Source organism: Echeneis naucrates, chromosome 7, assembly GCF_900963305.1.
Source record: "Echeneis naucrates chromosome 7, fEcheNa1.1, whole genome shotgun sequence".
Taxonomy (NCBI): domain Eukaryota; kingdom Metazoa; phylum Chordata; class Actinopteri; order Carangiformes; family Echeneidae; genus Echeneis; species Echeneis naucrates.
In genome coordinates this window covers 8,108,924-8,121,819 of record NC_042517.1, presented here as the reverse complement: position 1 = coordinate 8,121,819, position 12,896 = coordinate 8,108,924, and the positions used below count along the sequence as shown (strand labels likewise).

General features: G+C 40.8%; 1 protein-coding gene across 1 annotated transcript; it reads right to left on the bottom strand.

Annotated features, from left to right (window-relative positions):
• Positions 1 to 1,300: 1,300 nt before the first annotated feature.
• Positions 1,301 to 12,573, bottom strand: rhoab (ras homolog gene family, member Ab). Its single transcript, XM_029506042.1, has 5 exons — positions 12,474 to 12,573; positions 6,643 to 6,800; positions 5,560 to 5,680; positions 4,376 to 4,506; positions 1,301 to 4,037 (listed from the first exon to the last, which is right to left on the bottom strand). The coding sequence occupies exons 2-5, from the start codon at positions 6,796 to 6,798 to the stop codon at positions 3,864 to 3,866; spliced, it is 582 nt and encodes a 193-aa protein (XP_029361902.1). The 5' UTR covers positions 6,799 to 6,800; positions 12,474 to 12,573; the 3' UTR covers positions 1,301 to 3,863.
• Positions 12,574 to 12,896: the final 323 nt, after the last annotated feature.

Here is a 12,896-nt window from a genome sequence, read left to right as displayed (position 1 = left end):
AGGTGCATAAATGTGATTCTATGTAGTGCCATGGCTTTGAAAGCTTTAAATGTGTGTCGCCTGCCAGGATAAACATGCACAGTCCTTGTGTGCACAATCCTGCTCATACATTCACCGAATGAGCAGGATTGTCTGTCTTTTCTCCTCTCTGCAAACACGCCTCTCACAGCTTTTCGATATAACTCCACCACATCCAGCATCATCCCACACAGGCTGAAATTGCCTCACCTCAGCATCCCACACGCTCGGCTCTTTCCGCAGCACAGGCCTCCTCGTGAGGCTGCCGGCACATCTCTGAGCGGTGGAGTGTTACCTTCCGCTCCGCAACCAGAGAAATCATCCATGACTGGTATTTTACATGGATTTTAACAAGGCAATGTCTGTGGTGATGGAGGGAAAGTGAATGCATGACGACACGAGCTGCAGCGATGACACATTGGATTTCAATGCATCTCTGATGAAATGTGTTGTGTTGACTTATTGCTTTGTCTTTGTAATAAAGCTGAACTGTACACAGCACCATCACTAAACAACAACCTGACTTCCTATTATCAATGAGACAGCACTATATAGCTACTGTTTGTTAACATTAGCTAAATCTTTAGAAGCAGCTCACAAAAAAATTGAATTATATCCGGCAGCTCCACATTCACTGAGATTCTTGTTTAAAGTGGCATCAGGGGATCTGGTTGACACTCAATGTGTCGCTGTGCTCGCTCCCCCTGGTTCACCATTAGATGAGGCTTCTCTTCCAATCAATAAGGTCTGCTGTGGGATTTTTTATTGTTGCATTGAGTCATAGCTCTGCACCAGACAGATTTAAAACCCATTATGCTCCATACTGCACTTCTGTAATGACTTTTATATATTCTGCTGTGTAGTGTTTATAGACGTGGAGCAGGGTTTTGGATTTGGTGCTGCAGGCTTAAGGTGCGATGAAACCGTTATCAACATACATCAATGACTTAAAAGTAGCAACACTAGATATATTTCCATTCTCTGCTCCCCAAATCTATTTTTTCCACACAAATGGGTAGCACAAAATGTGTCAGAGTTCAGATGGAACTGTTTCAAGCTGAATGCGTTTCATATTTTCAGAAAGGATGTGAATCGTCAGCGTATTCATCTTTTCACTTCCTCTCAGTTGTCTGTCTGTTATTTGCGTCATGGTCACAGGGAGCATTGTAAGCTGCTCATAAAGTCACTGATCCCTGACTCCAGCCGCCTTACACGTGTGTGTGGACTGAAGTTAAGAGATCTTCCCCTTCCACCCTCCAGAGCAAAATGAATAGAACCTAGGTGTTATAGAAAGTAATTTATTACACAAACCAGAGCTAGTTTACAAATACGGTTTCCAGTCCTGTGCGTGTGTATAGCCTAGTAAGAACAAACCCACATTTCATATTTACAGACTTTGCATACAGCTTGGTTTTCCTGTTCCTTTGTTTACATCACTGCTTCAGCATCCAAAATTTGGATTTAAAAATACAATAAAAATGAGAAATAAAAATGATTTGTACAATATAGGGAGGCTTAATTATATAGGGAGCACACTGTCCGAGTGATGCTTCAGACAGGCAGCCGAGGGGCCAGCCTTTCTCCTGACTGCCTAACAACAGCATTTGGCAGGGATGATTGACGGTGATCACCAGAAAAAAAAAAAAAAAGAAAGAAAAAAAAAAATCAGGTAAAGCACAAAAAGAAGAATCAACTAAAATCAACAACACAAGCAGTTCCCTCGTCTTCCACCTCCTATTTTTAAATACTGATAGACAACATATGACTTTTTTTAAAGCAGGAAGAAAGTATAAAAACAACAACACAAAACTAGGTTTCTGGAACAGGCTCCTCCCTGTAGGCCAGGAAGAAGAACAGGAGGACACAACACGATCAAGAGAGCCTCAATCTGGCTTTTTAAACACAGAAAAGTCAGGCAAGGTTGGTTCGTTATCATTCATCAAAATAAAGGTTTTTCAACACAGCAAGTGGTTAATTGTCACTCTGCTCGTTAGAGATGTGGATTACCTGCATGCTTTACTTCAAACCTATCCAACCTGACAATTCTGGCACTTCCATGCAGTTTTCTGGATAAAAAGGTCATGTTTGTCTCTTTAACTGTTGAACCAGGTGGCAGGTAGCAACAGCTAACCACTAAAAGGCAGACACAAATGATGGACATCATGGAACATCCCAGGCAACTTCTCCCCCTTCAAACATGAACTAGTTCTCGTTTTGGTACATTTGACTTTTATACATGCCTACACACAAGAGAATTTATAGTCGTTCATCCCAAATAAGGAGATCAGTGGTGTGCATGTAAACAAAACTCTCCTCTCCTTGTTCTTTGTCCTGGTCTAAAACCAGGGGAAGATGAGCACCAGCGGTCAGCAGTGTGGAACAGGAAGGGATGGGAGCCGAGCCACGGGCACAGTGTGCTCAGGTTGTATGATGCAGGGAAGGAAATTGCCTTTGTCATACAGTGGGACCACAAATCACCTGCCACTTCCACTGATTCAGTCTAGAGACTTTATTAAATGTCAAAGAACCTTCTGGCGAAAACTAATCACCTCCTGAATTAGAGAAATCAAATGTAGCAGGGAGTCACTGACATGTTGACAGTTTAATGTGCAGCCCAGACACCGGGTTACTGACAGGTGCAAGTGTACTTTGCATGACACCCCAAAGCACTGTGCTCCAAGAACGCCGAATATTTAAGTAGCAATTGAGTATAGGCCATGTTTAGAGCAACTCCAATGACCAAGTTTCCTTCCAAACCAGCAATGACAGTAATTTCCTTTCTAACCCGTCCACTAGTTTATCTGTAAATGACAGAATTCCCTACTGGCCGATTGTACCAGATAATCTCAGCCAGTCTGGCTCAATGCGTTTGTCACAGTGAGAAACTAAATGGCACTGAGTTGGACATGTGAGCATATAACTCCACACCTCTGATAATACAACACAAGACCTGAGCACCCGACAGCACATGATGATGTTTGATGTGGCTATAACAACCTGCTTGGGACAAACTTTTCTAAATGCCTAATTTTACAAGAGAAATATTTTTTTTCAGTTCTTAACAAACTGCAAACTAATGAAACCTAACTCTGTTGAGAGCAATATTTTCAGGAGCAAATAATTAACAGAGGTACTGGGGATTTTTCTACATTTGGAGGAAATAATTTCTCCAGGTGAGTGGAGCATTTAAGGAATAAACTGATGTACGAAACCATAAAATCCGCCAGTGTTGCTCTGGTTTGTTGCACGCGGTCTCAAGACGGGCACTCCCACATATACTGTGCTTCACTCATCCCTTCATCTGTCCAAATCCACAAAGCTCCGGGGCTAATTCCTGGTCCAATCATCTGGAAATAAATAATGGCTGTTTTAAGTGGTACCCATTAACTGTGCTCTCCATCTGGCTTTTTTGTTTTCCACACGTCCCATAACTTACAGGCATCTATCAGTTTTACCAGTCAGCTAGACATTTTAGAAGGACCAGGATCTCCTAATGTTCTTTATCAGTGTAAGTGGCTTGTGACACTTGACAAGGCTGGTACAAGTTTCCCAACTTGATGGTAAGCCTAAGGGGAAAGAGCCCAATGGTTTACAGCTGAAGTCATCTTCTGTGCTTCCTCGTCCCCCATCCATCCGTCCACCCACCCAGCCCTGTTAATCAAAGCTTCCCAAACTTAAGTCCCAGGGTAAATTCAGTCCAACAAACAGCCATTTTACAGCGGTAGTAGTTTACTGCTCTTCCACCCCTCCCTCCCTCTCCCAACAAGTATTCCCTCTGTCCCTCCCGAGACCTAGCCCTGTGTACAGTAGACCAGGGTGAAAACAGTCCAAATATGTCGGCCATTTTACAGCAGTACACATTTATTGCTCTTCTTTCCACGACGGGCCTGCAGTGCTGCCCTGGTGGCCATCTCGAACACCTCCCGCACACCATCCTTGGTCTTAGCAGAGCACTCCATGTAACCAAATGCTGCAATGCGCCCAGCCATGTCGCGGCCCTCCTCTGATTTCACTGGCTCCTGTTGGATAAAGAGAAGACCAACAACTGGTTTTAGGAACAAATATGAAATAGAAGCAAATAAAGTTAATCACTGCTGGGGCACTGGTGGCATAGTGGCTAGAGCACACGCCCAGTAAACTGGAGGCTATTAGGTCCTGGTCAGTGATAATGGTGGGAATTCAACCAGGTCCGGGGGGTTGGTGTGTAAATAAATAAAACACTTAGGCCACATATATGTGTGGGTGTTTTTTAAGGGCCATTATTTGGATTACACCAAGTTATAACAAAAAGTTCTACTAAATTCTGTGCCATACATAAAAAGAAATTTGAACCAAGTGAAAGAAGAAATTCAGGTACCTGCTTCATCTTGGCTAGCTCTCGGCGTGTGTGCTCATCATTACGCAGGTCTTTCTTGTTTCCGACCAAAATGATGGGAACATTGGGACAGAAGTGTTTGACCTCTGGGGTCCACTTCTCTGGAATGTTTTCTGTGGAGGTAAAACCAATCAATCACCGAACAGACAAGAATATTTTACTTTTTGTGTGTATGTATATGTCTTAGTGACCGGTTGTAAAACTGAAAATCAGGCTCATCACATGTGGACCGATGAACCATTGCCATTTTTACATTTTTCAGATACACTACTGAAGAAGAAATGATTGCAGCTGAATTAAGGATATTTTTGAGTGCTATCTACATTGCAATAGGCATAAATTTGCTTAATGACAGGCACCTTACAAGCAGAAAGAAACTGCTTTTAATCATGTAGATAATTGTAAGGTAATGTTGGTGAAAACCTCAAGGAAAAAAAAAAAACAAAACACATACAATGGCAATAGAAACTTTGTATGAAAGCTATTTGTGCAGTAGTAATGCTCAGCTTTAACATAATTAACAACTGTTTCAGAAGATCCCAGTAATTTGATTGGCTTAACATTTACAGAGTCATTTAATTGAAAACGAGTCACTGCAGAAAGAGATAATTCTGCTTCTAAAGAACAGAACAAGGCCACTAATACAAGTAAGCCTCCTTATCTTCACTTCACATCAGTGTGGAAAAAAAAAATCTTACTTGGTATGCAAAAATATTGCTTTCAACAGAAATGTAATGAACAAAAACTGACCATGTACAACAACTATACACAGACAATTTTAGAACAATAACCCTGTGTTTCATTTTAACTAAGGCTTTCTAATTTAATTCTGTTTAATTACTGTGTGGCACTTCACAATCATCTGCAGCGTTCATCACCTTTTTTTAATGAAAATCATTTCTATATGCTCAGGAAAGCACTGTTCATTTTCATTATGGCATAATTCTTGTTTTATAGCTTGGCTGTGTGACACTGCATAATTAATGAGTTATGATATATAAGCAAATGTAAGCAGTTACCCTACAAATAGTCACAACAGAATGAACACACCATTAACTGAAATAACTTCCTCTATATATAAACACGGTGGAGTACATAGGAAGGATGGAGCTGTAGTATTGTATTTTATTTTATGTGAGTGCATATCAGTGAGTGTTTGTACTTACCCAAGCTGTCAGGGCTGTCTATGGAGAAGCACATGAGGATGACGTCAGTGTCTGGATAGGAAAGAGGTCTCAGCCTGTCATAGTCCTCCTGACCTGCTGTGTCCCAGAGAGCCAACTCCACCTGACACACACAAAGCAAGAACAGGACAGATGCGATGAAGTGTGATGAGCCACGCGGAGGCCAGCAAACAATAAAGATATAAATAATAAACAATGGCCTACAGGAGACCTCATCACAAACGGGAAATAAATGTATATAGATTTATTTTCTTATTCCATAAAAAGAAGGCTTATAAGAAGCCTAACCCAAAGCACTTATCAAAATAATGCACACTTGCATTTGTAAGCAATTTGTCCGACTAGTGTGAAAAAGCCAACCGCTGCATTTTGCTAAAAGCCTATCCTATTTATTTTCAAACAAGTCACTCATATTAGCATTATTGGATGAAAGGATTAGTTTGTCAATTATAATCTGAAGTAAATAAATCTTATTGGTGGCATCCAAGAAAAATTTAGATTTAGAAGAAACATAAGACAGAAAATGTGGCTAAAGTGGGGACACAAACGAGATCATAGAAAAGTGTGGCATTTGACAATCAATCCGGCCCATGTGAGTAAAGACTCAATGTCCCAGAATCCCATTATCCAAAAATGAGGTCAGAATGTGGGGGTGTGTGACTTTTGAGTTATGCTAGATGCTTCAGTTATCCAGTGACACACATACAGCACATCAAACCTAGTCACAGAGAGATAAACTTGTGTTACTGGACATGTCATACAATCATGACGCGCCCATATTTTTTATTTTGAAGGTGTGTGTGACTTAGCTCAAGCAAAGTAAAAGGTGTGTGGGGGCAGTGCTGTGAAATGTGTTGTGATGGGTGGGAAACCACAATAGTTTCAGAAAAAGGTGCACATTTTCCGAGGCTTTTTCATTATTTACAAGTATAAAGTTGGATTAAAATGCACTTCATGACAAGCAAGAGAGCGTGTTCACAAGTACAACAGCTTTCAATTTGACTCAGGTTTAGATGACATTAGATGGGAAAGTCTATTAGTAATGACTCAGTCCAACTATCTCACCTGTTTTCCGTCCACCTCTATATCAGCAACATAGTTCTCAAAGACAGTGGGGACGTAGACCTCAGGGAACTGGTCCTTGCTGAACACGATCAGAAGGCAGGTCTTCCCACAAGCTCCATCCCCGACAATCACCAACTTCTTACGGATAGCCGCCATCCCTGAGGGGAAGGCAAATCGAAGGAGATAAGTTATAATCAAGGAGCGACAAGAAAAGAAGCAAATGAAGGGACAGCTGCGTAGATATAACAGCTTGTAAGTATGCCAAACCTCATATTTGTACAGACATAGTAAAAGAAATTAATCTTTTTCAGATCAGTGCCACACAGTCCTTTAAAGGCACAACCAAGCTAGAATTCACACACAAAAAATGAGAATGAAATGAAGAACACAAACACACCACTAGCCAGGGTTGGTGGAAAAGAGCTGCTATGTGTTGCAGGAAATCAGTGTGTGTAGCCATCACATTGCAGGTGCCACATGCAACACTACACTTAACCACGTAGCCCCTCAGGGGGTTGTGAGATGATTAATGGAACTTTCTAAGGTCAAACTGCTTTTCACAGAAATAAGTAAGACATGAGAACATTACGGCTTGTTGAAGGATTGTAACCCGAGAAGAGCAGAAAATACTTAGCAAAAAAAGTCCAATCTGAAACCACACAAAAATCCTGCAGGTTACCAGCACATTACGTAAACATGTAAAGGACAGCTGTATGAGATACTGCTAGCTTCCTGTCCTGTAGTTATACAGGACTCAGTATATACAAATTATTATAACAGCATAAGATGCAACCAACCAGGAAGTCAATTCAACCTTGGTTCCAGCAATTCATTAACTTTAATGACCAACAGACAGCATGCATGTGTGAGAACAAGTGTGAAAAATTGAGTTAAGGGAAGTTGTGGCAAACAAGTGAGATGCAGCGTCATTGGCTGAAAATTGTATGGATCCCATATTGGGAGATGATATTCACTAGAAGGTCAGAGACATTATTTAACATTTAGCCACACCAACAGCTATTTCCCTTTATACATGAACAGGAAGTAAGTTCAAAAAGCTTCCGTTGTTGGGAGAGGAAATGCAGGTGCAATCACTTTATTCACCCAGTGCACATCAAACAAACACTCATTTGTCATTATGGGACCACTGCAGAAACATAACTTTCACATAATGCTGTAGATGAACTATGTACTTACTATCTGGACGAAGACAACAGGACCTCACATCGAGGAAAGTAATAAATTATCCCCAAACGGTTATTTCCCCCCCTGATCCAACAAGGTGTGGCACTGTCAGTCACATTTCTCAGTGCTGCAATCTCCATCACACTGAGTCAGCTGAAGGTATGTTAGAGAGCTCAATCTCTCACATTCTGAATCCATTAGCTAAGCTGCATTTTCGAAGCTGCAACCACAGCCAAGGTTTGAGGTTCAATGTCCTGTGTCATTTTGCCTTAATCTGACATCTGAGTTGGGGTTGTTATGGGATCTGTTTCTACGAAACTGCTTTTTATTGCTGGCAAAGATTATTGTACAGATTTCACTCAGGTTTTGCATAAGGGGACTGTCTCTGGTCCAAACCAGCCACACTTCCTTCCCTTGCAGGCTATTTTTGTTGTTTGATTTTTATTTATTTATTTATTGATGGGGGGGTCCTATTTCTTTCAACGTCTGACTACAAATATGGCCAGTTTCAGATCAAAAGCCAGCTTTTTCTTAACCATAGCACATTTGGCCACACACTCCCAAGCAATGTCCAAAACAAGACACCTGCTGTGGTCCTCTGGGCACACTAGTTGCATTCACATGTTTAAGTGGGAAAACTCAATGAACTGAGTGAAATACAGACAAAAGTGCCTGACAATTATCGCCAGTCACTGTTCCCTCGTAAAATAGCCTTTTTATTGCTCTGGGTCCCCTTAGTTTGTGACCCTGAAATGCTCCACAGTGCTGTGCACTGCTAAAAGCACCCTATAAATATTAGGTGAACACTAAGTAGGACAACAGTGTCAAAAAAAAAAAATAGCAATTGGCTCCATTACTCAATGTAAAAAGCAAAGACAAAAATGGGGGCAGTTGTTGTCTTGAGGTAGGTGGGTGGTCAATGTTTGCAGTGTTCAACCAGCAGGTCTAATAGCAATAACAATTGCTGCAGATGTGCTTGTCAGTCATTACAGCTACTAATTACTCTTTTAGAGGTAATTTACAACCATTTCAATATTGAGACTGGTAGTAACACAAACCAGTGATTAGGTATTAATCAGTACCAGCCAGTAGCAGAGTACATTTCTATGTTAATTAACAAAGACGGATTCTAGAAAACACTGAACAGGAGCATTATCAAGAAAGCACAAACTGCAGAAAAGGGCAAAACAGGAAAATCCCAATTAGCAGTGTAGTGTGTTATGTCTAAACTTGAGTTTCAACAAAGTAGCAGGACAAACTGTAGTGAGATCACAATATGTGCTCTAATGTAAATGTTATCAGGGCATGATAAAATGTTGTTAAGTGGCCAACAGCTAAAAGATCTTTAATTTTTGACTGCGCAAACTGAGTTTGGCAATCAGCCAACTTGGATTTCACAGTTGTGCTAATATTGAAAGGGCCTATAAAATGTTTAAGTGTAATGTTTGAGGCAATGAAATTGAAGAAACTGCAACTACAGTCTGCAGACAACCACTTATTACAGCTGACTCCAAACTGAGTTATTTTGGGACACATTTAAAATGTTTACATACAGTAAGGAAAAAAGGGCTTGTTGTGCAAGCTGTGTTGGTGGCCAACCAAAAGCCAGACTGAGTACTATGTTCCCTTGATCAATTATAATCCTGCTAGATCCCAAGGACCAAGTTGCGTGCGCAAATCACTGCCTTTACCTGCATGTTAACCAATTAGAGACCATGAGATGAAATTTAAGACCGACAACGGATTAAGTGATGGGAATAACACAAATATGGTGAAATTAAAGGAACAGAAACAGACTAATGGACCTTCTTGTCTGACTGACAGAAACGCTTAATTTATACCAGATACACTAGAGATGATGTTCCTTTTGATGAATCTGATGCTCTAAATTGAACAAAGAAGAACTTCAACATTTCATACAATAAAAAGTATATTCTGGATTGTTTTTTTATTTCAACATTTTCTCCAACTTTGGGATGGAGTATTAACCATCACATATCATGTAAACTGTCTTCCAATCAAACTCAGACATCATCTTCTACAGCAGGCCTGCCAGTCAAATCTACTCATGTTCACACAGTCATGATCAACCAAGGATTTAAATAAAGGCTATTTGTTCTGCATCATCTTTGTATGACACATCCCTAATGGCATCATTAAAACAGATACTGTGTGCTTCCTGGTTCTTCAGCCTGTCCTTTAGGAGACCCCACATTTTACCATCTAAGGCCTGTGTGTTTCTGCACAGAAACACCCCACATGATCAGCAGACTCACTTTAATGATGGTTAACTGACAGTCAGCTGATGACTATTTCAGTTTCAGACAGAAACTTGGCAGGTGCCTTTTCTTCTGCCACGCAACACACATTTTTTGGCAGGTTTTCAAATGAACCCACGGTCAAAAGAATCTAACAGCATAATTGCTCTTCACTGCCATATGCAGCAGAGATATTTTGAAAAAGTACACTGCACAAAATATCTATTATAAACACTGGTTAGTGAACCATGCTCCACGTTAGAGATGGCATCTACAGCAAGCATGTGGTCAAAATACACAATCTTCTGACTTCAATACACATTTCCATTAAAACAAAATTTACCACAAAGCCTCATTAAACACCCTTTTTAGCAAACCATTAGTTGATAGTATTTGTTGAGAATGTAATGTGAATATAAAAAAAAAAAACTTCATTATGACTATGATGAGCACCTTACTAACAGGAAAATATTTCAAATATTTCAAATGACTGCTCTGAAGAAAGCACAAAAATTATTGCTGGAATGCACTAAAACAGCATTTTTATATGCATTTAAAAATGTTGACTTGCACAATTAAGAACTGAAGCCTATTTTTTGTACAAACACCAAAAAGAAATAACTAATTCAAAAGATTACTAGATTATTATTAGCAACCAGTCAAATTCTAGGCAACTATAAACTTCTCTTACTCAAAGAGACTGAAATAAAGATGTACTGGGAGTAACCACATAATCACCGGAAGATGTTACACTAAATATATGAACAGCACATGTAATGAAATGGATTTTTCAGACAGCCAGCCAATATTTCACCAGTTCAGTGCTGGGTATGATTTAGATCAAAGATGATTTACTGAACAGCATCACTGGAGGCAGGCTGAAAAACGTATAACCCATTCCGCACCTCTTATCCCATTTTAGTTGCTTTAAAGGAGATTTTAGTACAAAATGCTATTCCAAAGGCTTTTCTACTGGCAAACATCATGAGATGATTAATTTAAAAGATTTCACAAAATTACGACTGAGAATATAAAATGTTAAAAAAAACTTGCTTCTTTACACAAGTTTGCTCTCGAAATTCACATCCTTGAATTAGGGCTTAGAATAAATTATTATATAGACAGATTGACAGAGTAGTCATGCTGGAATGGTCTGTTCCCATTCATTTTCATTGGAGCTAAATGAACGTCAAAGTGTGCCTAAGACTGGATTCCATAAAATGTATGATGTAATTTAAACTGTCATGCTTGACAATCATGGACATCACTGCCATTTTCCCATGCATGCCAGATGCATCAGATTAAAAACAAACAAACAAACACAAAGAACTTTGACTTACCAATGTCTAACAAGACAAACTTCCATGTAATACCATTAATGACGGTGATCAATAAACATAAGATGATAATTTAGCAAGCCTTAGATAGTCAAATGTGCTACACTTGCCCCTTGCTGTATGGCGGCAGAAAATGAACTGAAGCTGAATATTGTCCAACACACAGAAGTTGTGTTACAGGAAAGAGCTCCCAGCGTTCAGTCAAACATTGTTTTTGACCAGTGTGCCACTGGGTGGGTCACCAGAAAGATGGCGTCATCACAGCGGCAACAGATGGCTAGTGTGTCCGCAGTGGAAGAATGGGTGGGTGGCCCCGATCCAGACCAAACGCCAGGCGAGACCCCCACATATGATGTGCATGACTTTTCAGTGCCGAAGACGATTCATGAGAAGAAAAATCTCTCTTCAGAAAACCACGAAACTTAAGATCGCCTGCCAAGTACAGCCCGCCTGCCCAATTGAGGCTGACCCATTTTTTTTTTAAAACCTACGAAATGGGGAAAAACGAGTTCGGTGTGAAGATACAAATATTTTAGGAATATACGTCCCCTGGTGGATTACTTGGTCTTTGTAACGCTGAGCAGGCTATTTAACATCTGCCACCAGCAGCCATTCGTGAAGTAACTCGTCTCATGCCGACAGGACTGGTCAGCCGAGTCAAGTCAGGAAAAGAGCCTCATTGTTTGGCTACGGCTGGCTCGCCGATTGAGGTTAGTCTTTCCCGTCCAGTTTACAGGCATTACTCAAGTTACCTCCGCTCACTAACAGCCCGACCGATGTGTTTCGGCCACAGCAGTTCCTGTAATTAGGACACAACAGTTTTTTCTCCTTAGCCCATCTATGAGAGCGGAAGCAGCAACAAGACTGAGGTCGGTTAGAGGAAAAGCTAACTTGGCTACCGTGGCTAACCCCGCTAGCTTTTAGCTTCGCTAACACGGCCTTCCAAAGCGCTGGATAACTTTTAAAAAAAATGGCCCGGTCCGCTTCTAAACTAACCACTTTACTTAAAATACCGCGTTACAGTCGCCTGGTATTCGGGGAAGTAGTTTACCTGCAGTTTATGTGCCAAACAGACGGATTTCTCGGTATTTCTCGGGGGAGAGCAGGTTTGCCGACCAGTCGAGTTGCTCGCTGCTTCCTCTCGTCTCAGTCTCATACAATGAATTAGTTCACGGGAGCGCGCAGCCTGGGTTTGTAGTTTGTAGCTGAGGGGGAGGGTTGACGGGCACGAGCCTGAGAGCCACACCTGCGCGGGCACGACGTGCACGAGCATGATGGGCGGGGCTCCTGTCTCATCAGCTGTATAGGGATCTGTGACCGGACCACAAGCGAGTGTGTTTTCAGACGTGAGCAGCATTCAAGGTTTTCTTACCCGCCGAGGCACAAACTTGCAATAACAATAATAACATAAAAACAGCAACAACAATATTCATAATAACAATAACATAAACAAAAAAACAATAATAACAATAAT